General features: G+C 47.5%; 2 protein-coding genes across 20 annotated transcripts in view; both read right to left on the bottom strand.

The window, feature by feature from the left end:
• NDST2 (N-deacetylase and N-sulfotransferase 2) overlaps window positions 1–7,715 on the bottom strand; it is a 149,092-nt gene extending 141,377 nt beyond the window's left edge. For 2 of the 5 annotated variants that reach the window (XM_087767186.1, XM_087767192.1), the window contains exon 1: window positions 7,592–7,715. The gene's annotated coding sequence lies outside the window, so the exon portion shown is untranslated. Of the gene's footprint in view, window positions 1–2,787; window positions 2,852–7,591 lie in introns of those variants that run through there. The other 3 variants (XM_087767190.1, XM_087767187.1, XM_087767189.1) reach the window with 3 other exon arrangements.
• Window positions 7,716–8,936: 1,221 nt separating this feature from the next.
• The window catches only part of CAMK2G (calcium/calmodulin dependent protein kinase II gamma), a 123,622-nt gene continuing 104,889 nt past the window's right edge, over window positions 8,937–27,669 (bottom strand). For 4 of the 15 annotated variants that reach the window (XM_087766493.1, XM_087766481.1, XM_087766482.1 and 1 more), the window contains 9 exons: window positions 25,268–25,336; window positions 23,600–23,644; window positions 22,892–22,940; window positions 20,718–20,831; window positions 18,921–19,046; window positions 16,201–16,276; window positions 15,607–15,701; window positions 14,242–14,487; window positions 8,937–11,670 (listed from right to left, as the gene is read on the bottom strand). In XM_087766493.1, coding sequence (XP_087622619.1) covers window positions 14,255–14,487; window positions 15,607–15,701; window positions 16,201–16,276; window positions 18,921–19,046; window positions 20,718–20,831; window positions 22,892–22,940; window positions 23,600–23,644; window positions 25,268–25,336 — 807 coding nt within the window. In that variant the 3' untranslated portion in view covers window positions 8,937–11,670; window positions 14,242–14,254. Of the gene's footprint in view, window positions 11,671–14,241; window positions 14,488–14,576; window positions 14,774–15,606; window positions 15,702–16,200; window positions 16,277–18,920; window positions 19,047–20,717; window positions 20,832–22,891; window positions 22,941–23,599; window positions 23,645–25,267; window positions 25,337–27,669 lie in introns of those variants that run through there. The other 11 variants (XM_087766483.1, XM_087766484.1, XM_087766485.1 and 8 more) reach the window with 6 other exon arrangements.

The raw sequence follows: 27,669 nt of genomic DNA, 5'->3' as shown, positions 1-27,669 counted from the left end.
GATTTGCTACAAGTGCTGAGGGATTTTGACCTGAGCTGTAATCAGGGATGGATACCCATTCCTTTAAAAGAGGAAAATGAGCGAGAGATCATGTGTAAACAACTCTGCCAATTAAAATGAAAGGGATTATCTTATCTATGCAGCTCTGCTCAGAGAATCACCGCATATTCCAGATATACCACAGAGAGATCCGAGATAGGCATTTAAACCTCTGAAACAAGGCTCAGTGAGGAGGAGATAACGCTGTGGTTCAGGACACATCAAGACCTCATCTGTATTTGGGTATCTCCCCCCCCCCTTTTTTTTTTTATGAAATCATGGAATTATAAATGCTAATATAAAACTAGTCTCTGGCTCTTCTACCACATCACCTCCGTGAATTCTGATGAATTCAGATCAGACTGAAGGTTAGTTATCACAACAGTAAAACATGCCTTACAGGAAAACCACGCAGCAGAGAGCACCATCGCTGCACTGCCAGATACTGCTGGAAAACACGCAGCTCGCCAGTGCACACACTCATGTCCTGATCAACACCCACAGGTATTATTCCATACCTTAACACAGTGATTCTCTGTTTTTCTGTATCACAATCCCATTTTGCTGGCAGATGCCCCAGAACAACTCTCTCCTCACGGTCAGCAATACTGGAGGGCAGGATTGGCCCCCGCTCTCCACTCTGACACCAGGTTTGAGAACCCGTACCCAAGAGCAAAAGTCATTTCTGTGACTTGAAGAAAAAAGTTTGACGTGGACAGATGTACCACTACTTCCGCTCTGTGTCCTTGCTCTGCAGCTCGTTTTCACTGCTTTTTGACATTTCCAGTACTTCCTAGTTCAAAATCCTATATATATATACACACACATAAAAAAGCAGTTTTACAAGGGCTGAAAAAACATTGAAACAGAGGAAGAAAAGACACATTAAGAAATCATGTTCAAGAAGCAGCAGCAAGGAAAATAGTATCATAGACTTAGAGAAGAGCAAAAACTTAAAATGAAGAACAAACAAAAAGAGGAATTTGGGGTGAGGAAGAAAATTTTAAAAAGAAAGCAGCAAGCATACAAGATAATAACCCTAAGAGATATGTACTTGTTCACAGTTGCTGACAGTGGGAAAGTTTTAGAACATTTTACACTGATTGCCAGATTTGAGCGCAGAGTTTTTCCACTGGCTCAGATCTGGTCTAGCGGAGTCAGGCTGCTTTTGGAACCAGCCTAGCTCTTAGCGCAATCACTTTTGTGCAGCATGAAGTACAAGCTAAAAAGCCTTTCTAGGTCCAGTCTGCCAGGAGTTGGATCAGTAATCTCAGTGCCATGCAAACAGCTGCGCTGAGAAGCCCAGTGCAGAACCACCACCCAAACCCACCGCAGATGGAGTGCCTCAGGTGTCTCTGCACAGCAGTCCTACAGGGCTCAGCTCAGGGACCGCTCACTGGTGCGGATGCGGAGCCAGCTCACACGGGCAACGTGAGCACCTGTGAGCACCCAGCACGATAAACTCTTGAGGCTGATGCTGAGCTTGTAATTATTTCTGGCTCTCAGGGTGTTTTTGTACGCAAGGTGTTGTACTGTACCAGTGCCACCTAGATTCTTCCATCATCCAAAATTTCCCAGCCCAATTATCATAGATAATTGAGTTGACTGCACATAACCTGAAAAATTCATCAGAAGTTTCTAGTCTACCTCTTTGCCACAAAGGGCAACGCTACATTTCCTAACGAGACGCGCACCTACGATTAACAACTCTGAATACTTCTTTGGCAAGATTGGTCACAAAGAATCCTAGTGTGGAGTAGTGTAACTTGTGGTTAAATTCAGATATATGACATTTGCCCGCTTCTAATTTGGGCAACACAGAGTTTATTCACTCTAGCATAAGCAAACAGGGGTGTCTCGCGCTTTATTTATCACTTTACCACTGCAAATACGTTTTAAGGGCTAAAGGATAGGAGATACTACGGGAACGATTCCTCACGTTCCATCAGCTTTTCCTGCGCAGCACCATTTTCGTGGTGTCTTCACGCGACCACCACCGTACCCGCTGCTGGCCGCCACCGAACACAGCCCCCGAAGAGCAGCGTGCGCAGCACACGCTGCGGCCGTGCGACGGGGCAGGAGCATCCTCTGCTCCGGTGCGGGCAGGCTCGCTCAGCGGCGGCGGCCGACGCCGCACCAAGCAGCCCAGCCGTTCGCAACACAACGCCGGGCAGTAAACAAAGCCGGAGCGAGGCCGGGAGCGCAGCTCCAGCGCAGGACCCTGCACCCAGGCGGCGGCCAGGGAAACGGGGGCTCCGAGCGGCGGGAGCCACGGCAGCGGCGGCGGGGAAGGAGCTGCTGCTCCGGACCGCGTGTCGGCGGCTCGGCGCCCGCGAAAAGCAGCCGAGCAGGGCTGCGAAACCTCCGGCCCTGGGCGCCGCCGGGAGACGGGGCCGCCGTGGCGGGGCCCGGGTGCCCCCCGGGGTCGGCTGGCGGCCCGGCCGGCGCGCCCCGGCCGCACAGGTGGCTGCAGGGCGGGCGGGCGGGCGGCGCTGCGCCTCAGGGGCGGGAGGCAGCGCCCTCCCCACCGCCTGCCCCAGCTCGGCCCCCCGGCGGCGGCCGCAGCCGCTCTCCTCCCGCGGGGCCGCCCGTCGCACCCGCACCCGCCCCCCGCGCCCGGAGCCGCCGTCCCCCGGCCGCCACACAACTTCCCCCGGCGCCGCCAGCGCCGCTCGCCCTCCCCCGCCGCCCCCCGGGCCGGGCCGGGCCGGGCCGCCGCCACCCCGCTGCCCCCCGCCTCCACCTCACCTGCCGCAGGGAGGCCCCGCCGGGCGGGCTGGCGCGGGCAGGGCACGGCCCCCGGAGGGCGGGCGGGCGGGAGTCCCCCGGCGCCGCGGGGAGCTCTCAGGCCGGCCACGGCCCGCCGGCTCCCGGCCGCTGGGCGTCCCTCCGGCCGCTGGGGGAGCCGCTGCCGCCGCCACCGCGCCGCCCGGCCGCCATCTTCCGCGCGGGGGAGGGGCGGGAGGCCCCGCCCTCCGGCCGCCTCGCGCCGGGGGCCGCCGCCAGGCCGGGCCCCCCCGCTGCGCCGGGAGCGGGACCCCGCGGGGGGGGAGCGGCGCCGGGAGACGGCGGTTGTGGAGAAGCAGCCGGGAGGGGTCGGCTTAGGGCCGGGCTGCGCCTGTCCAGGAGGAGCCGCGCCGCTGCGCGCCGTTACCGAAACGCGTTGCGGTGGGCTTACCCCCCCGCCCCCCCCGCCCCCCTGCAAGCGCGGCCGCTCGCTGCGGTTTTGCAGCAGGGAGGCACGGCGCGCGCGGCGCGGGGGGACGGCGGCAGCGCCGCAGCCCCGGGGCTGGCGGAGCGGGGCAGGGGGCGGGGCGGGGCGGGGGGGCAGCCGGCGCGGGACGGGCAGCATCGCCATAGGGAGGGATTGGCACGGCTGGAAGGGGCCCTGCGGCAGCAGCCTCCCGGGAAACGCACGCACACCGTGCAACGTCCTACTTAGGAAGACAGAGAAAATAGTAGTAGAAGCCAGAATGGGACGCGGGGCCACATCACGGGAACATTTGTTCCCAGGAGAGGATGGAGAAGAGGAGAGCAGTTTGGGAGTGCTGTTACCGCGGTCCTGCTCCTGAATTTGCTTGCAAAAAGCACCCACCATGCTGTGGAGGAGCGAAAATTGAGTTAGCGCGAGTAGGACCTGGAGCAGTCAAACGCGGCAGAACTGGCTGGTGGCAGAAGGGGAGCAAGCAAAGGGAAAGGTGCTCAGGAATGAGGCCTGATCCTGGCAAAGCACTGCTTCCCATCCCTCAGTCTGAGAATTGCCAGGGCCCTGTGGATCACCCCCAGGAAACCCTCAAAAAAGCAATGCAAGATGTAAATTTGCTGTACAGGGACCTGTTCCTCTATTGAAGAGTTGAAAGAGCTTTAAAGTCACTGCTTTCGGACACATTTATACAGTGCTTTTCATCTTCAGCTAATCAATTTGTACCTGAAGCACTGACCATGCTTCTGCAAGCCTGTTAAGCCTGAGTTAGCAGGTGAATCAAATAACCAAAGCAGAGCAGACAAACCTGTGATCAATCATATCTTAGTGAGCTTCAAAAAGCCTGTTCTGCTTCTGGCCAGCAGCACCCCCACCTCAGCAGAGGCTGAGGCAGCTGCTCCCACCACCTGCGCTGGGACGGAGCTCAGCCTCTTCTGGGCAGGGCCTTACTGCTACTGAAGTAAAGATTGAAGGAGGTCTGATGACAACGAAAGCGAACTTGCCTGTGACAGCAGGGTCTACAGTTGTGCCTTATGGGCATGTGTCCCACCTGCACCGGGACTGCGCACTGCCAAAATACCCAGCAGCACATATTTGAACACGACTGCATTTCTGTTGAATTAACCCAAACACGTACCACAGTGCTTACCTCAGATTAAATCCCGTCCCGCTGCCTGCGGCCATCCCGAAGCTAGCGTGGCAGCAGCAGGTGATACCCCATCTACCACAGACCTCGCACTTTCCAAAACAGCTGAGCAAATCTGAGCCAACAGAGGGAATCCGCAGCAGTTCAGCACGCTGTGTCATGTGCTCATAGCTTTTATGATCCAGTACTACATCCTGTGAAACTGGATTTACTGTTTCAAACCGCCGTTTGATATTCTGGTATAAAAATAGCTTTTTGGTAGTTCCCCTCTCTCCCCCAGTCCAACCAATCTCAGTTGGACTGAGGGAGGGGAATCATTGCCAGGAGCGTACGCTGTACACTACAGTACACTATACAGGTGCAACAATATTGGCTTAAAATTCCATTTCAGTCTGCAGTGGAAGAAACCACCCCAAAACATGCCCCATCTCTCTAAAGTCCTCCTCCCTCCAGCAAACCCCCAGAGCTGAATTCACCTGCCTGCCTTCTCATTTCACCACATCACAACTCTCAATTGCTCTGTCATCTTTGGCTTTCGAGCTACCTCGTATGCAGCCTCCTCTACTCACTTGCAAGACACCTTTAAATCCATCTTGCATCTCCCCTCTCTTCCCCACACTCCAAACCACCAAGTGCTTGGCTTTATTACTCCCTTTCCATCTTCCAGGCTATCATATTGCTCAGTGCCTACCTGACTTAGCACATGCCATCCCTGCTAACACTGCATTTCTCTGAAGCAACTTCTCCTTCTTAAGGTTATACAAACACACACACACACACACTCCTTCCCTGGATATTCAGTAAAAAATGAGTTATAATGAATATTTCTTTTGGCCACTTCTATTGAAGTTTTAATGGGTCAGGAAGCCTGTTTCTTTCAAAAGGGAAGGTCAAAGTATAACGCTGCATAAAAGATTAAATGTTTTACTGTTTATGTGGAAGCTCAATGAAGTATTTCCAATAGATATGGAAGATTTTTACTGATATTGTAACAGATTAGAAGGTGTTGAAACTTGCTGACTTATGATACTTAAAATAATTTCAGCATTAATACTATTTTGGAATGAGCAAGGCTGAAATCTGTGTACAATTCTTAAAAATAATTAAGACAACCCATCTCAAAGTTTGGGCCTTTTTTATACAAGAAAAATACGATAAATCCAAAGCAATGAATTTCAAATGACACATGAGTAGAACATGTCCTTCTTGTATAAGTACTTTTTTCAGTTTATTTTGAACTTCTAAACATATAGTAACAAACAAATAAATAATTGCTTTCTGCAACAGGAACAACCATGCAGCAGTAGCACTGCTATACCTACTGATATAGCCTATAGCATGTTCCAATGTAAACACGGCCTCTGAAGCACAGCCCTGATGCCATTTTTGCAGGCTGTCCTCTGTTGGTACGAACACTACACTCTTCCACAGAAACGTAAAGGAGAAATAAATCATGACGAAACAGTCTTTCATCCCAACAAGAACGGGCCAAATCCCAACTCTGCCAATATGCAGTCATAGGATGCATTAACAAAAAGTTTTTCTGTGAATAAATGTCATCCTGCCCATCCATTCATGGATAATTACAGTAAAATTATGTAAATTGTCACAGATTAGGGACAACAACCTTTCCCCCCATCCACTGGTGCTTTAGAGGGCCCCACTGCTGCATAAGGAACTTTCAGACTGAGATTTTACCGACTTAATTATTTGCATCCTTTCACTGTGGCCAGGTTGTCTTAAAAACCACAAGCATATGCATTTTTGTTTTCTAATACCTGTTAAGTATAGAAGAAGTTGCTTGCTTAAAATTCTTCATAATACTACACACTGATCAGTAAATTCCTATTCCTTACTGGCAGGCAGGGCATTCCTGCAGGTGAGGAGTTCTCAGGCACTGAGGATCTCAAGGGAAAAATTCATAACCCTGCACTCAAGCCAGTTTAAGTGCCCCCAAGGACCACCTTTCCCAACTCTAAAATAGATTTATACCAAACGCAAATAAACAAGCATTCCAGGTACATTAGTCTGCAGTCCCAAACCTTTCAAATTCTCAGGGAAAAAAAAAAAAGCCATCTGTGGTGGGTAGCAGCAATACCACCCAGCTGCTCTGCCTCACTGTTCATCAGTCTTTTCCAGCAGCTTCTAGAGAGGTCAGTCTCATTATCTGCATGGACAAACGGAAAGCTGAAGCACAGAGCACGAGCGGCTTGTCTGCAGTCACCCCACAGAGCCATAGCAAAACCAGAAACAGATCGCAAATCTCCTGATTGCTAGTCAAACGCTCTGTCCATTTGTCTACGTTATCAGTTACACGTAAATAAAAGGTAACAGTTTTTGTAATAAAACGGAAAGGATATCGACACTTGAGGCCTAATTCTGCTCATGCTTCTCCCCACCTCTCATACATACTACGGCATAAAAGCATCCTACCAGACTTTGTGCTGCTAGCCCAGCAAGTGAGAGCAGACCAATCCTAGCTTAAAGGGAAATCCGATGGGCACAAATAAAAGCTACCATCCATCATAGGTGGCCCACAAAGTAATCAACCTACGTGTACAACCATACATGTGCATATATTGGGAGAGAACACAGAAAATGATGCTCAGACACTTCTCTTAGGTAGGAATATGGCAAAACACCATCCAATACAATGAGCAGATTTTAACCAGACATGGCGTGCTAGAAAGTAGGTTTCTGAAAATATCTCTGCTTGATAGCTCAATACTGGAGCTATCACATTGCAGATAAGTACCATTCCCAATCCCTGCTGTCAGCTAAAACAAAAGAAAACCTAAGACGGGAACCCTTTCCGGAGCAGATTCTATCCCATTGGTACATTTTTTCAGTGCCCCTGCCAAAGACTGACTAATAGAGCACTTGCAAGTGGTAAAAACACATACAATATGGCTTAAATGGAACGCCATCACCTTTTTCAAATGTACTTAAATCACACACATACACAGGAACCCTCTGAAAAGCCCCATATATACACTACATAAATATTCTTGACACAAGCATTAGTCTGACTATTGTGCTTTCAGTAAGCATTTAAATGACTCTTGTCCTGGTTAAACGAGCTACTTAGAACAGGGGAAATCATCGCTAACTTTATGAGTGTCTTCCTAGTGCATATTGGATCATGCTGCAACATTTCTTCAAAGATATTAAGATCTGATTAACTGCTTCAAGAGAGACCTTACCTGGTGAGGTATAATGCTGTCTTGGATGTCAGAAATGATAGCAGAACCTCTCTTGGCTACTGTAATAGCAGGAACTCTCTCTCCTGGCTACGAACAGATTGTCTGCAGTCCCAGTGAAGTGGGCTGTAAAACTCTTACCTTCTCCCTTTAAACACTAAGGACAATTTTCCTCCTGTTTCATCAGGCAGCAAAAGCAATCATCTCTTTAAGCAGCAGCAACTGACACCTATTTACTAGGTAATTGCTGCAGTTAAAGGGGATTAAGCACGCTGAACTCTCTCTCGGTGATAAGGCAAAGCCACCCCCTCCCATCTGCAGTGCTTCCCAGATGCACCTGAGAAGAGCTGAGGGGAGGAGCGGGCCAGCCAAGCCTGCCAGCCTGGGGGCACAAACACTAGCCAGCCCCTCAGGCCTAGCTGCAGCCACTACCCAAACAAGATGTGCATCCCCCGTGCAATCACAGCAGTAACTGTGCCAGACCTGACACACGCTCAGCTGCCACAGGGCCACCGGCCGCAGGAGATGCAGAAAAGCACACAAGCATCCCTGTCTCCCCGACAGCTGGGCTCCCCGGCCCGGCTGGGAAGGGGTCTCGGCAGAAGGCAAGAGCAGCACACCGCAGGCTCACCGCTGGGCGCCTGCCCTTAAGAGAGCAGCGTGAACAGTACAAGGTGGGAAATACAAGAAACATGCCAAAGCAGCGAAGGCCTGAGTGGAACAAAGCCTACCCAAGGGAGCATAAATGAAATGCTAATAACAAGAGACAGTATAGAAACGAAACAGGCTAAATCCAACTAACTTCTGACTTCTGTTAGGAAATCATGCTTATGCCGCTAGACGAGGCAAATTTGTACAGGTGAGTGGTTGCTCTGTGCCTCTGCAGGAGCATCCCATTTAGGACACAAAATACCATAGCTCACACAGCTGCCACCCAACTTGAGTTCAGCACGTTTACATCAGGCAAACCTGACGGCCAGACAGCTTCTCTCACAGAGTCTGAAGGACTGGTGAGGACAACAAAGCCCGAGAAAGGAAGTAACAGCCTAGGCTCACCAAGGGTTAGGCTATCGGGCACAGAAGCAACATTTCCCTATTATCCCATAGTCTGACAGGGAAATGCCATAAAGTTCATTTTAACAGGTTCTGTTGTCCCTTTGTTTTTATTAATGCTAATATTTTTTCAGTTCAGGTATGGTACCACTTACCTTTTCCCTTTTTAAACATGGTATTTTTAAATCACATGATTTACTGACACAATCAAGCTTTGCAGATTGATTCTTATCCCAGAAGTGCCAACTCCACATTGTCCCACATTCGTTTAAGAGAAAAACATGACACTCAAAACTTTGCACTGTTTAAATGTTATTTTATTAAATATCTTCAGTTCAAGGTTTCATTGTAACAAAGCTATGAAGGTTCTACCAACATTCAGACCAAACAAACAAACACTAGCTAACTTTAATTATTTCTATATCATGCAAAAATTCTGCATCAAATGCCTTCCATTTCCTGTTTAAAATGTGATATTTATAATATATATTATATAGATGCTTATATTAGCCCCATAAGAGAACATTAAGAATGCTAAAGGTGTACAGCTGTGTTTGATAATGGCCATACCAAGCTAAGGTTCTCATTAACTTAAAAGGAAACAAAACAAACAAAAAAAACCAAAAAAGAGTTTGTCTCCAAGACTGTGCAAAACCAAAAAAACCCAATAGTTCTGTTCTTTTAAAAGTTTTCTCTGAAAGATGCAGATACTTAATACAGAGGGTTTTCTTTTTAATTATTAATAATCATCAGGTAAAGAGACAAGGAAGATCAGACCTAAAGAAGGCATGCATAATGTTTTGTATTTATCTTTTTGAAATGGCATAATTGTAATCTCCTGTTTGCTCTCTCTTTGTGGCTTTAAAAAAAAAATCTGAATAAAATACCAAGTCTTTTCACTTTTCCACTTCACTCACTGGCTTAGTGCTGTCTTAAAAATGTTTCAAAATAATAAAATCTAGTGTTTGCCCCCCTGTGGGTTCAATCCCCACTCTCCTCCCTGGGGTGGTGGACGGAGGAAGAAAAGGGTATTTGCTCAGACAAACCTAGGAAGTGTGGATGGTCTTTTCCTTCCTCAGGGGTTAGCTGATCTAATCCTAGTGTGGGATAGCACCTCTCTAACAGAGGGAGCAGAGAGCTATCTGTTGCGAAGCGACAGCTCCACTTTGCGCAACAGCTTTTATTTTCTGCATTCTGTTAAATAAGGATTAAAATTCCAAATTGGCTTTCTTCTCTTCCATGGTCTGTAAAAAGGTTGCCTCACACTTAGTATGCTGTCAATGCAGTCACTTTAACTCCCTCGAAAGATCCGAAAAATGATTAGGGGTAGACGGAAATTCAGATAAAAGCCCATCCTAATTTCTGCAAGTGATGCCTTGGTCAAGACAAATCCTATCGGGTCTGCCAGAAAGGCCATTTTCTTGGGGCTAGGCTCCCTCCTTGGTAAGGTCAACAAAACACTTCCACGTTCCCCACCCAATGAATAAAGGACATGGACTCCCTTTTGCGGCAAAGAAAAGAAAGGAAGATGAATTGGCCCAAAGGACAAACATCAGATCACGTGTGCCAATTCCTTTTCCCCTCTCCTTCATGAGGTATCCTCTAACACCCAGAGGCAACACAGGGAGGTGGCCTGGAGTCCTTCAGCTACGGTTTTTGAGGTTCTGATCTGATGGTTTTCTGTGTTACAACATCACTGTAAAAAATAGAAAAATTACCCAAATAAACACTAGGAAACATGACACTTACAAACATCAGATGGGTTAGTGGTGGGGAGAAGCACCTGGCTGGGGCTGCTGGCTCCCACTGCTATTTTACTTGGAGACCAAACAAATCAAACAGGAGGCCAGGTAACCCCTTTAATTCTATGGGTGCCTATATTTCAGTATAAAAAACACACGCTATTTATGCCTCATATAGGAGTGTATGTGCAAGTCTTCATGAAGAACATAACACTACATTTTTTGTCTGCTTCCTAAGGAGCATGTGTTCTGCAGCACTGTGGATCCCAGCTATGCTACTAGAAAGGAAAAAAAAAAAAAAAAAAAAAAAAAAAAAAAGAAAATCCCATACATGTACCCTCTTCCTCTAAAAATCTCTGCTCTTAATGCAATGCTTGTTTTGTTTTGTTAAATTAAATAATCTGGCTTCAAACCTCCATGTTTGGCCAGGTAGTGGCTGTTTCTAAAACCAGTATCTCTGAAGAGCAAGCTTCTATTTAAGTTATATTCACTTAAACCCATTTTTTTTAATCCCTACTTCCACCTTTAGTTTTAAATCAACATCCCATTTTGGTTTTTTTTTTTCTTTAAAAAAAAAAAAAAGTCTGTTTTGGGATCCAGCAGCCAAGCAACCAGCTTTCCATAGCGTTCTTGCTGTGCAGAAATCAAAGAAGAAACTCAGGCTGAAGTCAGTCTGCCAGGCAACAGGAAGAGAAGCGCCTCCTCTCTCTTGGACCCCAGTCTTCACACTGGCTCCTCTGGGGTCTCCTCGCCACCTCTCACTGATTGAAGTCGCAGCACAGCCTGAGTGTGATGTTAGCTTCCACCTTGGCTTTGCGGAGCACAGTTCAGCTATCCGCTGCTCAAGCCGCCTCCTTTTTTGCTCTCCCTCTCTCTTTCTCTCTCCTTCACTTTTGCTTTCCCCCTCACTTCATTTCTGAAAGATGTTCCAGCTGCTGCCATTTTCTTAGCCCTGGGGGAGGGGGCATGTTGGATAATCTGTCATTTATTTAGCATTACTCCTGTTTTTTATTATTTTATACAAACAACATGTCTTTTTTTTTTTTTTAGATTTAAAAACACCTTCGTACAGCAGAAACAGACACGATGGATCCATGGAAAACAACAGAAAGGCAGCGCCCGGAGCATCAGATGCATGCAGGGTTTCGTGCATTTGGCTGCTGCCTGTTTGTAATTTGTATTTTTTTTTTTAACGTCAAAACAGACATGACCGTTGCTGTCACTCAGGCACTCCAGAGCTGCTTGCTAAGAAGATATTGCCCTCCAGCTGAGTATCTCCACAAGTTGCTGCAGTCAGGAAGAGGTAGTGTCCACCCACAAAGGAGAGGAGAGAACAGGATGGAAGATGGAAGGAAATAAAGCCAAACATTAGCTGTACATATTTAATAAAACACATTTTCTACAGGCTAATTATTTGGTGCAGGCAGAAACCCTTCCTAATGCAACACAGGCTGGGGCTCATGAGGAGAGCCCCGAAGACAAGAGGCACACACTTTCCCTTCCAGGTGGCTGAGTGTGCCAATGAAAACGAACGACTTACTAAAATGAATTGCTTGCTTGATTGGAGCAGACCTGGGCCCACTAAGAGTGACATGTCCCAGAAGTTGAAGAAGTTTCCCCAGGGGCAATCAAAGGCTCTGGTCCTAAGGAACAGTTTCTGCCTCACTTGCCATTAGCTTTTGCCTTGAACTGAAGTTTGTTTTTTTTTTTTTAAAGTCTTCAGTAATTTTGTCTCTGAATGTTCTTAATATTTAAACAACTGTATGAGCTTTTCTGCAGTTTTGCAAAGTTGTAGCCCTAGTGACTGCTTTTAGCAAAGGCTCTTCCTGGCTAATCTCCTTGTGTGAAATTACTGAATTTGTTTGGATCAGTTTTAAGTTTGTTTTTTTTTCATGTTTGTTTAGCATGAAAATGTAGCCCAAATCTTCTTTCTACTATTTCTTAGTTTGCAAATCTTGTCGCAAACTCTCTTATTGGTTTTCCTCCTTCTTGGTTCCTACTCTCTCCTCACACGGAAATCCTGTGATTAACCTCAAACTTCTTTTAGGGTTGCAGTTTCCTTTTAAGATGACTTACTCAAAACTGAACTCTGCCTTCCAGGTGAGAACAAACCACTGATTTCTATTTAAGCATTCTTATTCACCTCATTCCTTCTTCATCCTTACTTTTCACTGCACATGGGCCAATGCTGCTCCAAAATGATTCAGTGTGTTCAGATGGGGGCTGGTCACACTGACCCCACTCATAATTGCACATGATTACACCTCCTTCAGAACCCAGAAATGCATGCAAATATTTCAACTTCAATTTAGTTTATAGGTTTTTTTTAAAATATTGTTTTAACCAACATTTTGTGGTTTGGAAATGGCTTCTGCTCTGCAGTTTTCAGAAACCCTCCAGCACATACTTTTGGAGGAGGTGCAACATTTCAGCAGCCAAGTCAAGGAAACATACCTCTTCTGTAGCAGCTAAGACTCTCCGTTCCTAAGCTTCCTCAGAACTCCTAGGCATAGCCTCTGAGCTATACCAATCTTTAATTTAATAATTTCTTCTGCATCTTTTTTGGACTAAATCCAGGACAGAAATCTCCCTCAACATCGCTGTGATTAAAACTGATGCAATTAAGTTATTTTTTGTTTCCCTGCAAAGGCTTTGTCCTTCTCACTGCCTTACTCCCTGGAAATTCATCTGATTGTCCAGCTCTCTTGAAAGCTTCCCTGCTTCTGGTGCCCCGAACTGGCTTTTGCTTTTCAAATTCCATCTGTGACCTCTGCAGTTTGCTTGTGATAGTTCACATTCCTTTCCATTGCCTTCAGTAGGGTTGAATCCCTCACAACACCTAGGAATAAAAACCACTCTTGGCTTAGTCCCAAGTAGCACACAATACTCAAGTAGTAACTATACTTGAGTGGTTCATCCTCAGATGACCACATTAAAAAAAGCTTGTCTCCCAGGTGCAGATGTTTTTTGTGTTTGCTCTTAAAGAGAAAATCTTTAGTAAAAAGGTCCTAAGATTAGGAACCTTAGATCTTTAAAATGAATGTGACATATACTTCAGCATAAAACGAAAAGGAGGCAGACAGACTTTGTACTTCTGACTAAAAGAAACCAGTAAGGCAATAAACAAGAATGCTTTAACGCTGCAGAAGTAAATGGATCTGCCGTCCTTCAGGAGCAAGCAACAATCGTTTCTTCATGTCAAATTTTATAACCAAAGTTTCCTCCACTGCTGAATTGTGGCAAGCTCATTGGGAGATATTTTAAATCCTCTGATATTATTATTTGTTTAAATTTTTTTTCCTCTGAGTTTTCTCAACATTGTACACTAAATAGCTTCTGCTAATCAGAAAATTGGCAGTAAAATTTGTATGAATAAATCTTTACCCTAAAGGGCAAGAATTTGTTCTGCATAGATTTTACAATATCCTCTCTAGAATATGACATTCTCATCAAAAAACTTCTCTGAAATCACCAGCATGTAAAGGGAGATCCCTGACAGCAGGGAAACAGCAAACCTGTGCACAGCATGAGATACTTTTCCTCTCTGCTCTGGATTAGCACTCTGTCCGAGCACAGAGAGCCGAGTACCTGGGAGGAAGCACTGCTGCTACAAGGGTAGCTATGCTCAGGAACAACCGTCTGGCACATGACTCCAGCTTGCCAGGAATGGCAGATAATCCTGCTGAGTCCAGAAGACAGGGCTTAGAGAAAGGAACACCAACTGACCAGCAGAAGTTTTTAGCCTACAGACAACTAAAAATGGTTCTCTCCCAGCCAGCTACACAGCCTTGAATACTGAATTCCTACATAGAGCAGCCTTAGCTGTGTATGATATACTCCTTCCCTGATAGTCCATACCCGTATTTGATCTTCACTGGAGAGGTGCAGCAGGAGCTCCAGAGCAGTGGTAGTGGACATTCAGCCACTTGCCATCTCGGCGGTGCCAGACACGGGTCTCTTCAGACTGCGTGGTGCGGGGCCGGCCTTGGCCATCGATGTACTGTGTCAGACGGATGTACGCGATGCAGGCAGCATCTTCACCAATGACATGGACATGGGGGTTCAGGATGGTGGTGTGTATTGGCTTGCTGTTCTTCGACAGTACTGGCAGAACATGCAAAACCATCAGCTTCATGTTACTACTAAGAACGAACAGCTCCCGCATCCTCCAACCTCTTTTGTATTCTACTCACCTTCCACTGGATTCTGGGATACAATAAAAATTGCTCCTGCAATTTTCCAGGCAAAGTCCAAGCAATTCCTTCCCCTATCACCTGTTCTTCTCCTTAGGAACTGCGCACTTATTATTGCCTAGAATCCCCTGGCCCTTTTGCTCCCACTTCTTCTGCAAAGCATACTCGCCACTTTTTCAACATCAGTGCTGCTGTTTCTTCAGTTATAGGAAAAGATGTTTTAATTACAGAATATTGTTGCAAAGCAGTGGATAATCAGGAGACCTTTAAGCTAGGTCTGCATTAAATATGAACAAGCCTCAGAGAAGTGTAAAAATCACTCCAAAACAGGCTTTTGAGAGAGACAAAGTCTCTGCATACTTAGAGCACTAGGAATTGCCTATACTAAGGACCTTGACCTAACCCCCAAAATAAAACAAATTTAACAGCTCAGGATTTAAATTTCAACTATCTCATCCTGTGGAGACATCCAGGAAGGGAGGCAAATCCACTAGTATAAATGATAGCATTTCTCCCAACTCTTTTTCCTGCCCCAGGCTGACAAGGTGACCTTTGTATCCACGTAATGGGTTCATTGGTGTTAGAGATCTGAAACCGTCCAGGGAAAACTCAAAGTGAAGGCATGACTGATTTGTCCATGACTATCTTTATGTCTGACCATTCAGTATGTCTACCCCAAACATACATGTTGTTTCCATCAAAATATGCTCATTTTTTCCATTTCCATATCAGTAGGAAATCCGGTGCCTCAAACTTTTAAAGCTCCTGCAGTCCATGCTTACAAAATATTTGCACCAGGCAAACTGTATGCCTACAGTGAAGGGATCTGGGGGTTAGAATTGAAATTGTTGCTGAGAAAGGCTTTTGAGAGAAAGCATGCTGGCTCTTATGAATGCGTCATAACCCATGCACAATCAAGTTCTTGCTGGTTCTGACAGCCAGTCAAAACAAGGGCAATTCTCCCCCCAAAATGTGGCATAAAGGAAGATTAGAGAGAAAGCTGTTGGTGTTACCAGATCTACCCACTCACAGTTCTCAAAGTAAAACTTATGGAAATCCATTCCTTCAACCAAGTTCCCCAGTGCTTCAGGTTCAAATGAGGTCAAGCCAGGATCACAGATTTTTCTGCAAAGAAAGGCACCACAGGCTTACAATCTGCATTTGAGCCCAAGGGCTATTTACACAATGAAGCGCTGGTACAGCATTTGACTCACACCCTGTGTCCACCTAACTATTTCCCTACTCCAAGGACTAAGTTCCTGGAGGACTCAGTCCTACTGCAACAGCATGGAGTTGGCGCTAGTTGGCATTTCACATAAAACAAGCCTGTAGGTTTCTGGCTTTTCTTTTATTCTCTTTCTGCCCATCACACTGCCCTCCCCGCTGCTTTTCTTACAAAGCCAGGACATTTTCCTTTTGTTGCTCCTGTTGCTGTCTGAGATCTGACTTTTACTTGATGTTCATTTAGACAGCTCTACCATAGCCCTACCCCTAATTGATGGAGGCTAAAAAGCATAAAACTTTTTACCATCTCTGACTGCATGACAACTCCTCATACCCAGGAGCCAGAACACTGCTTGCACACAAACTGATAAAGAACCTGTCAGAAGCTATCTGTACTTACGTATATGCCTCAAAGTCTCCATTGTTGATGGCTTCTATCAGCTGCTCTGTTATCTTAATGATTTCTTGCTTACGCACTGCGAACAAGAAGAAAGAGCAATTTAACTGTGCATAAGACTTCAATGGGAATACGGGGCTAGTAGGTGCGTCCTACAGGCAATTTGTGGAGCACCATTAGTCTAGATCTCATAGGATGCTGCTCCCTGCATTCTGGAGATATGCAGTAATGACAGCCATCCACATGAGAGTAGGGGGCAGTGGTATGAAAGGGGAATGGTGATCCCATAATGCAGGGAGAAAGGAAATAAAGATGTCATATTCCATTTTTTTCTTCTAGTAAGGCCTAAAGCACCAGAGGTGTCTCCTGAATGACAGCCTGAGGTGCTTCTGGGGAGTCTGACCAATGAACGTCAGTGAACCTGCCAATGTGAACCACTTGTCTGGCAGCTGAAGATGTGGAAACCCTTCACCACAGTAGTCATATACAAATGGCCACCACACAGATCAAGCCAATTGGAAAACGTCTCCCAGCAACTTGCCTATCACCATCAGCAATACCTCAGCTATTATGAATGCTGCAAACAAGCGACTGGGACATGCAGGGATGACTTCCGCAAGCTAGAAAGACAACCGCAGCAGGATGGATGGGTTGGATGCACAGGTCCTAGCTATATACTAGTGCGCACTCCGTTCCTTAGGCAGTTAGCTGCTACCAATCCCTACGGCACAATTGTTTTCAGCACTCTGACAGCATTGCCATTAACCCAACCCATCACACTGGACTCCAAGACGAATGAAGGCGGGGGCCAGCTGTCTACTGTTATTTGCCCCCTCTCTGGCCAGCACCTCTGCACACTTCTCTTGGCTTCCCACGGCCGATTGCCCAGACCCCATCCCCTCTGAGGTGTTCCATCACCCATGCTGATCTCAAGAGTCCTTAACACTTGCAGAGTTTGGGTCGGCTCTGTTAAGTAGCACAATTCTAGTTCTATGACTATATGTGCACCATATATATGCCTGAGCCTGTGTGCACACCCTCACATCTCTTGAGCCTTCCCCACACTTTATAATTTATAGTCCTGCACATTATACAAGCATTTAGGAGGTGCTCTAGCATTACCTTCAATATCAGCAAATAATTTACAATTCCTGCCATCAGAAGTAGAATTTATCTGCCCTTAGGCATCTAAAATGCAGGTGTCTGAAATGGAACCAGTCACCTGACTGTTCCTCCTTTAGGCCCTGATGGAAGTAGGCACTGCTGGAAGTCTCACCTGAGGCATCTCAGATGCCTGTCATTAGGGGGATGGTATTTAAATCCAACCTACCATTTTTAGATGTCCAAGTCAGAGAAGCTGAATTCCACTCTAAATGCCAGAAGATGCTAGTCTGAACTGCCCTCCCCTGTAAACTTTCATCCACACGTCCATCTCATCCCACTATTGGTAAGTGCAGCTGAAGAGCAACAAGATGATAATCTCACTGGCTATGAAAGATGTCTGCACCTGCTCTGGAAATCAATTAAGAGAATTCTACTACCCAGCCAGCCACAGAAACATCTCAGCTAGGGGACAACTGCCTCATAATAGTAAGGGAGCTGCTTTTGCCACTCAGGCTGTATACATTTCTACACGTCGAAAGATGTATACAGGGAATGGCTATGTCTATTGTGAAAAATATCTTTACAAGCAAGTCATCTGGAATTGCTTCCACATGAAGCAGGGCTACTTGTTGGACCTCCCTCCCACACAGAGCACACACAACTGTGTGCAATGCCCGGAAGATGAAGTCCATGGGAAAGGCTCTACTTGGGATGAGCGAGGAAATCTGCAGACCACAGCTACCATGTGCTGACTCATCCCAAGGAGATTTGCACCCCCTTCCCAAGTGTCACTATGCAGCAGCATCGACCCTGTCCTTCAACACCAGTCCATTCCATCAGACTGCGCTCATCTTCTTGCTTTTATTACATGTCCCGAGCTACAGCCAGCACACAGGAGGTGATCCATTTTTTCCGAAGGACAGAGAGCCTCGGGATGTCACAGGGAAGGCGCCTGCCACTCCTGATGAATCCACGGGGCCTCCTAACTTACACTGCAGAGGGGCACAAAAGGGAGGCAAGCATGCACCAGCACAGACATAAAAGTGCGACTCACGGCTAGTCTACTGTCTTTTGTGAGTAGCCTAAGAGGCAGCCCGCTCCAGCAGCCTGCCAGCACTGCTGCAGCAGTACCGCCAACAGGAGACCGCGGATGGGCGCACCGCGGGCGTGGCAGGGGCCACGGCAGCACTTTTGGCGGAGCCCACCGGAGGAGCGGAGCGCAGTTTACCGGCGGGCTCTCCCCGGCGGCGGCGCGGGGCCGGCGGGCCGGGTCTGGGGCGCCCCCGCCTCCCCGGGCGGCGGCACCGCGGCGCCCCCTGGCGGCCGCCGCCGCTCCCTGCAGCCAGCGCCGCCCGCGGCGGGAGCCTCCCCGGGCGCGGCGGGCGGGAGCGGCGCCGGGAGCCGCCGGCCCCGCCGTGCCTGCGCCTGGCTGCCGGCGGCCGTGCCCCCCGCCGCACCACCCCGCGGCAGCCGTTAGCTCGGAGGGGCGCTCCGTCCCTTCTCGGACGGACGCAGGGCGAGGGGCACAGAGGTGGAGAGAAGAAGGGGGGAAGCTTTACGTCTACGGTAACTAGTATTAGTTGCACTACTCCACTACTGCTACCCAGCTGCTAACTTACACGGTGCACGGTTAAGTACAAAGGGAACTACTGGAGTTAGCAAAGGCTCCGACCGAGCACGCTCTAACTCCAATGTCTGCCCTGGGCTGTCCCAGGCAAGAAGCTTCTCTTCACAAGACTGTGTAGCTGCAAAACAAATGTAAGCATTAACATAATAAACAAACAAAAACCAGAAAGCAAAATAAAAACCAACAAAGAAGTACAAACACACACAGCCCCAACCCCGGCGGGCACACAGAGACATCCACATCCCAGCAACCTCTACCCGCTCTCCTGCCTCTGTCACACATCAGCTGGGCTGGACGCTGCTCAGAGGGGACCACCCTGGCACTGGTGCAGAAGACCCCTCAGAGCACAGTAGGAACCGCACTAATGCTGCTGGAGGTAGTTTGAGGGTGACCTAAAACACTGGTCGGAGTAGTGACAGAGCAGCACGAGGGCAAGTACGAGATGTGAGTGAACGGGAAGGAAAGTAGGGCATCAAATCACTGCAAATCTCAACTCGGAGGGGAGCGGGGTGGGAGAATGCTGCCCCACTTGGCAGAGAAGTGATTTGGCACTCCTCAGCGTACCAAGCAGGGCCTTGCTATGAGCAAGAGGAAGGAGTTAATAAGAAAGCAGTGATGGACAGTTCACAGCAAAAAGGACTTCAGAAGAGATCATTTCCCTTCCGTTCTGGCTAGGCAAAACACCTTTCCCACTGCACCTCACAAACCAGCAGTTAGACATAATTAGAGCCACTTCAAAAAAAAGTAGCAGAGAGTCTCTGACTGCTGCATCGTACGAGATACTGGTGCTGTGTGCAGGAAACCAGGGAAGGAAAACAGGAGACAGAAGAGGGCATGCCTGTTCCTTCCTTCCCAGACTGACCTGAACAGAATCAAGTATTTCAGACGTTCCCAACTCACATTAAGGATCCTTCCATTATAGCTTTAAATAGTCAGGCAGCTAGTACAGTACGTCTGTGTAGGGGAAAGGCTCGGAATCCCACCTAGACATTCTCTAACCTACTAGCTTTTTTCATATCCATTTTCAGAGTTTTTCAGCCACAGGCTCCTCTATGGAGGCAGCCAATTCAGGAGAGATCAGGCAGATGGTACCATAACTGGCAGACTAACCATGGTACCAGCTAACTGAGCTAGCAAGACAGACACGCAAGGTAAAGCCCTTCAGAGCAAACGTTATCCAAGGATTTTCACTGAGAGCACCTCACAATGGATTCAGAAATGCTGAGGGGTCTTCCAGCAGCCACAGCCTCCTTTCCAAAGCATCCTTGAAGCAGTTTATAAAAACTGTTTTTCATTCCTTTTGTACTTCCCGAGCACCATCCATGTCTGGGGTGCTCAGAAGTTCTTGACAAGCGAGAGTGAATTTAGCCTCAAACATCCCCTCCATAAGCAGACCTGCACCACTGACCCCATTTACCATAAGGACAACTAAGAGATGCAGTGACTTGCCTGAGGAAACCCCGAAAGGCATTGTCTCTGCAGAGAACTCCACGTCTTGCCCAGATGAAAGGGAATGAAATTAGCTAGGATGAGGTTCTGGGTTTTTTTTGGTTTGTTTTTTTTTTTTTTCCAAAAAGGGAAGGAAAGGTTTGGAAATTTTCAGTGTGCAAAGGAGGGTATTTTGCAGGAAGGGAGATGATTTCTTTTTATTCTGGAGTACTGGAAATGAAAAAAATCAACGTTCTGGAAGGAAGTTGAGGAAAGGAAAAATCTTGGGGAAGGAGAAATGGGAAAGGTGGAGGGAGGGGTGGGAAAAAGATGCCGTGAAGCACTGCACCCCTGGACTTACTGGCTGAGAAACAGAGAGAAAGCTGGGACTGCATGGACTCAGTCTGTGTTTTGCTCTCACTGTGCCTCCGTCCTTCAAGCACTGAGCTGCCGTCCCCGGTGGAGAGAGGGGGAGCTAGCATGGCAGGGAATTAAAACACAAACACAAACAAAACACGCAAGTTCAGTAAATAAAAAAAGAGAAAGGAAATAGGAGAACATTAAAGAAACCACAATGCTGGGCACAAAACATGCAGGAGTATCCTCCAGGGCAAAGCCAAGTAGACAGCTCTACAACACGGACCTGCTGTGCAATTTAAAATGGCACACGGGCGGGGGTGGGGGGTGGGGGGTGCTGCCTTTAGCCCCACCACAGTGGAAACAACATATCCCTGAGGCAACTGTCACTGATGGATCAAGACGATGTCTCCTACACCACAGCAGAACAGATTTGTGTAACCTGTTGTCTATTGAAAATAAGAAGTTGGCAGAGGAACTGCACAAGCACTTCCCTTTTCCCAGAGTCATGGCTATGTGGAATGCCAAGAACTCCAACACCCCCAAACCTTTTGGTCTATTTAGTTTTGCTTGAGTGCCTGCTTAGCTTAAAACATGGAGGAGCAGGAGCTGAAAACGAACACTGCTACACTTAAAACTGAAGCACTAAAATTACCAGAGCTGGACAGAGCACAAACCATTACTGTGCAAGCTCCTTCCCTCCCAACCACCATTCAAATGCTCTCTTTCTATTAAAATCATAACAAAATTTTCTAACCTCTGCCAAAAAAAAATCCCTTCAGTTTTGATCTGCAGCAATGTAGCCCTATACGATTCTTCATATATTTAGCCCTGGCCAGGTGCTCTCCTTCCCCCCCACTTTCTGTTCCAGTCCTAGCCTTCCTCTCCTCACAGCATTCGTATTCCTGACTTACTGGACCTGTTGGCTCAACTGGCTCAAGTCTAGGACCTCTCCTGAACAAAAGCTGCCAAAGGAGACAAGGTTCTGGACAAGTATCTGTTCTGGACGGATATCCAGTGGAGATTAGATAAATCAATTTCATTACCACACTACCAAAACCATCCAGTTCCCTTCCCTCAAAGCTAGGCTCTTAAACCACGGATTACTCTTTGGCAAAAAGGTGGGAGCTAGAATACTGTCCTGTAATGAGGTCAGGTCTTATCTGAAACAATCTGTATTCCAGAGCTCATTCACTCACTGGCATGTGTTTCTGCTCCCTGTGACTCCTCAGAAGAGGAGCCAGGAGCTTGTGATAAGCCACAGGAAAAGCATCAGGACCTAGCCCAGCTGACAGAGGTGACATTGCTGCTACACCACAGAGTCAGCATTGATTTTTGCCTGGATATGTAACTCTGACTACAGGGAGAATGAGAACACCTCTGCCTCAAAATGCAAACTATTAACACATTTGCCTCAGAATGCAAACTGCGTTCACCCATCCCGAACCTGTTCGTTCAGGAAAATGTCTGCTTGTCCTTCTTTAGGGAGGTCAGGAAAAGGACAGCTGCTCAAACAACATGAGCAGATATGGGACTTGGAGCTCCTTCATCTAAAGAGTTTTACAAGCACAGAATATTTATGATATGGTCACTGAAAGTGTGAAATCTCTCTTCAGCCTCTCCCTCTACTGGTATCTCAGTCAAGGACGTGAAAAATCATTTCCATTCAGAGATGACAGGCTGAGAATGATCTTCATCTTAGAAACAAAAATAGACCAAAGAGAAAAAAAAATAAAGAGGGAAGTGTGTGTACATCACTAAAGAGATTCCCAGGAAGGGGTGAGAAGGGAGACTGAGCAGTAACAGGTTTCAACTCTCTGTAACCTACAGGGAAGCACAAAAACGCAACCAGACTCCAAACCTCATGGGACTGGTAGGGATTTTCCAAGCCTAGAAATGGACTAGAGATGAACAGATTATGATATTTGCAAGAAAAGAATTCCAACTCTGAGACAAAACCAAATTAGCTCAGGGCAAAAGGTGTTTATATATCACAGAGGCCAAGTCAGCTGGTTTCCCAATGCATGGTCCCACTGTGACAGGAATGACAGCGTCGTGGTGAATTTATGAACTGAGTCAGACACAGAAATCTGGGAAGCTAGTTCAAGGCAGTGATCGAATCTCCAGGATCCCCTGCCTGCACTTAACTGTATTAGAAATTACAGGCAAAACACCTACCTTTCAGATCCTCATCTTCGGTTGTGGTGTTACAGCTCTCTGTGGAACCCTGCACGGCAGAACAGAGCATTACCAGGCATCAGCAGTTGGGAGCATGAGTGAATAGTTTGATTTGGTTGTGAAGGAAGATGGGGAAAAGCGCGAAAACATTGGCAGGGATGGCAGGGAGAGGATGATACGAGGAAGATTTGGATGGAAGCAGGCCAAATATTAAGCAAAACTTATCAGCATCGCTGCTCAGCTTCTGCACGTTTAAGCCATTCAAGCCATCCATCCAGAACTTTTACAAGGACAGAAGTTACCAAACTCTGTCAAATGAGATCAAATGGGAGTTGCTTCTGTTTGGAAGAAGAATAGTCACAAGAAGCTAAAGAAGGGCTCCTAGGCTTTCTCAGAGGAACAGGTCTCCATTTCCAGAAGAAAAAGTGCATAAGTGCCTGTATCTTCTCTTCCACCCCACATACAAAAGAGAGTGGTGATTACACACCGCAGTAGAAAGAGATGATAATAATTGAACAGTTGTCCCTGCTCAGCCTCTTCCCGAGATCCACAGCCATACAACACAACCCTCCCCGTCTACTGCCAGCAGTATTCAGGAGCATGCTACAAACCAGACATCGGAAAGGTAGAAACCGAAGTAAGACACATGAAGACAAGAACGGCAAGAGAGAAGCAGAGGTTTCTCTGGCAACACTCCCAATCCCTTACCTTTATGCCATCTGTAGCATTATGGACAACAGTTGTTTGAGGCTCCTAGGAAAGGATGGAAGAATCATTAAACTCCAGTTCTAAAGCATTCTCTCATTTCTTTTCACTCCCCAGCCAGTGGAAAAAAGGTGAACGACATTAAAAAAAAAAAAAAAAAAAATCAAACCACAAACTCCAAACAGCACACGTGTGCTTGCGTGCGTGCGCACACACTTCCTGCACAGAAGGTTTCCTGAAGAGAGAGGCTGCACTAAAAGCTACAGTCACAAGGAGACAAAGCCCCCAGCTTCCCTGCAATTGCCCCTAATTCCCAATTTGCCTCCAGTGAACCAGGCTGGCACAAATGCCAGATGGCAACTGAGCAGCCAGGCTGCACCCTCTGCAGCCATTCACGAAGTAATGACCCCTCAGCAGCGTCCTCACTGGAAAATGCTTCAGAAGAGGGAGAGCGGGAGGAAAGGATAATACTGGGCTGGGGCCTTTGTCTCCCAGTTTTTTGGAAAGTTTGCTGGGCATTTTACCCTGAAAAAGGGACATTCATAATTTCCATAATAAAAAGGGGATAAGCCAGACCACCTCAATGCCTCTCAGAGAGGAGCTGCTAAGGGAACTGGGCTGTGAAAAAAGGCACATTCTTCTAAAAGTCTCTAAAATGAGATCCAATTTCAATAATAACAACAATATTTAATAATTTAGAAAGGCTCCTTCAGTATCAAAACCATAATGAACAAAGCCAGTGAAGGGAAAGCAGAAAATTATGAAGTGTCCCAAGAACCCTTTGCCCTACAACAAACAACAAAAAACATCAAATCCCACTCTCCCACTCCGCAAAAAATGCCAAATCCAGCTCTCCAGAGACACACAACAAAGAGCAGCTACCAGGCCTACGGGTGCTAACTAGCTCCTGCACTCATCCCTTCATTACCGGGACAAGACTTCAGGATCCTGCACCATCTCCTCCCACTGCTGTCACTCTTGCAGGGTGGCTCAGCGAGGGCAGCAGGGACTGTGACGGTGCAGTGATATACACTCACCCATCTGCCTCTGTCACCCATTGCACTGCTGCCTGATCTTCCAAGCATACTGAGGCAGACCACACCGAGCTGTGCCGTTATACGTACTAGGCACAGGGCACCCTGTGAAGCCTGCCGCACACAGCCCAAACAGAAAGTGCTAGCCCAGCAAGTCAGTGAGCTGCAGATGCTCAACCACACAACTGAGCAGGCCAAATAGGCCATCAAAGGATTCCTCTAAAAACCCTTTGCCTGCCCTTTCTTCTGTGGTGTCCTGAAGTCCATCCTCCATTTCCTGGGTGTTGGAGAGTGGATGGAGCTTGCCACTCTCTTCTTCCAAACCAGCCTCCCCAAAGCCAGCAGGAACAGTTGAACGGGACACACAGAACTATAAAGGGATGGCACAAGGGGAAGTCCAGGCAAGCTGCGATCCCCACATCCAACCACAGCTCTGCTCAGCACCCCCACCCCAAAGCCTGTGAGGCTGTGATCAGGCCCCACAGCAGCACAGGGACACAGACAGAACAAAGCCAAAACACAAGCTGAAACAGCAGCACAAGCAGCACTCAGGATGGGGGGGAAGGAGAGAAGGGGAGAGGACAGAATCGAAATTAAACCAAACAAGAAAAAAAAAAATAGCGGTTGGGGAAGATACCATGGACGTCTGCACTGGGGGTGTTTCTTTTGCAGTGCTTACTATACTGGTTTTGTTGTTGCTCTGTGGCTGAGACAGAAAAACATGGTTTTAGTTCCCCTGCTGGGCAGCAGAGGCAGCAAGAAAATGACAGTATTGCTTCAATCCCAACCATCTCTTCAGGCCCTCCCCTCCCCACAGGCTTGATCACCAGGAAGAGGGAGGAAGGAGTGCTGCCCGGATCGCTGGACATCATCCTTCCCTCAGAAGCAACAGATGTTGTAAGGGATGTATCAAAACCCAAACGTGCATGGACTGCTAGAGCCATAAGGAAGGAAAACAGAAGGGAAAAAGGCAGCAGCCCAAAGGGATGGGGAGAATCCTGCAATGAGCACCAACAAAAGTATTTGGTGAAGAAGAATGAGAGATGACAGCAGTCCCGAGAGAAAGAGACTACAGAAGTGAGACACACACAATAGTCACGGTGCAGTCTCAAACAGGGGACAAGTGGGAGTCGTGTCTGAGGAGTCCCAAAGTGTGCAGGAACAGTCTTAGATATGTGATGATGCAGAGGGTCCCAGGGAATCTACTGATGCAAGAAAAAGTGTGGTCAGCCCTAGAAAAAGTAGAGAAAAGGTGAGGTATGGTGTGTTGTGTCCCCACTGTGACCTGAACAAAGAGACTTCAGGACCAAAATACGGAAAGGGATGGGGGTAGGACGCAAGGAAAAGGCCACGTAGTTCCCCAAGTAGCAAGTCCTCTGGATGGTGCCCAGTAGTTTTTCATCTTTCCCCTCTTCAGTCTCTCTTGTAGCTGTGGTAGAAGAATAAAATCTCCATTTCCTGCATTCACATAGCACAACAGTGAGGCAGTCACCAGCTTGCTGCAAAGAAACGTCCTATTGAGTCATGTATGTCAGTTATGTCAGGAATGAGCAAAGTCTATGTTTGTAGGAAGACAAACCTGTGTCCACTAGTATATAGTCCCTAGCCCACAAATCTAGTCAGTTGTTGGAGAATTAGGCCCACAGCTACACTGCTGTGTAACCCTCACACCAGATATATAGCTCGCTCTCTGCCAGACACCAGCAACAATGTCAAAATCAGCACTGCAGGAGGCTCACTCAAACTCTTTTGTTTACAGATCAGGGGTACCAGATGGGAGCTCACAGTATGGAATCATAGAATGTCCCGAGTTGGAAGGGACCCACAAGAGTCATCGAGTCCAACTCCTGTCCCTGCATAGGACAACCCCAGAAATCACACCATATATCTGAGGGCGTTGTCCAAATGCTTCTTGAACATTGTCAGGCTTGGTGCCATGACTACCTCTGGGGGAGCCTGTTCCAGTGCTCCACCACCCTCTGGGTGAAGAGCCTTTACCTAATGTCCAACCTAAACCTCCCCTGGCATATCTTCCTGCCATTCCCTCAGGTTCTACCATTGGTCGCCAGGGAGAAGAGATCAGCGCCTGCCCCTCCTCTTCCCCTTGTGAGGAAGCTGTAGACTGCAATGAGGTCTCCCCTCAGTCTCCTCTTCTCCAGGCTGAACAGACCAAGTGACTTCAGTTGCTCCTTGTACAGCTTCCCCTCTAAACCCTTCACCATCTTTGTGGCTCTCCTCTGGACACTCCAGTAGCTTCACATCCTTTTTATACTGTGGCGCCCAAAACTGCACACAGCACTCAAGGTGAGGCCGCACCAGTGCAGAGTAGAGCGGGACAATCACCTCCTTCGACCGGCTAGCAATACAGTGCTTGATGCACCCCAGGACATGGCTGGCCCTCTTGGCTGCCAGAGCACACTGTTGGCTCATGTTCAACTTGCTGTCGACCAGAACCCCCAGATCCTTCTCCCCAGGGCTGCTCTCTAGCCTCTCATTCCCCAGTCTGTATGTACATCCAGGGTTGCCATGTCCCAGGTGCAAAATCCGGCACTTGCCCTTGTGAAACTTCATATGGTTGGTGATTGCCCAGCTCTCTAATTTGTGTAGATCTCTCTGCAGAGCATCTCTCCCCTTGAGAGTGTCAATAGCTCCTCCCAGTTTTGTGTCATCAGCAAACTTAGATAGTAGTCCTCCAAGTCCTGCGTCCAAGTCATTTATGAAGACATTAAAGAACACTGGCCCTAAGATGGATCCTTGCGGAATCCCGCTAGTGACTGGTCACCAGCCCGACGTAACCCCATTTACTAGAACCCTTTGAGCCTGACCTGTCAGCCAATTGCTCACCCATTGCATTATGTGTTTACCTAGCTGTATGCTGGACATTTTGTCCAGGAGGATACTGTGAGAGACAGTATCGAAAGCTTTACTGAAATCCAAAAAGATTACATCAACTGGCTTCCCTTGGTCAACAACGTGGGTAACCTTGTCATAAAAAGAAATTAAGTTTGTTAAGCAGGACTATCCCCTCGTGAACCCGTG

This window comes from Nipponia nippon, unplaced genomic scaffold (genome assembly GCF_047370975.1).
Source record: "Nipponia nippon isolate SJK-2023a ecotype South Korea unplaced genomic scaffold, ASM4737097v1 scaffold_3, whole genome shotgun sequence".
NCBI lineage: Eukaryota > Metazoa > Chordata > Aves > Pelecaniformes > Threskiornithidae > Nipponia > Nipponia nippon.
Note: the sequence above shows the minus strand (reverse complement) of the source record. Positions and strands in the feature narration are given on the sequence as shown.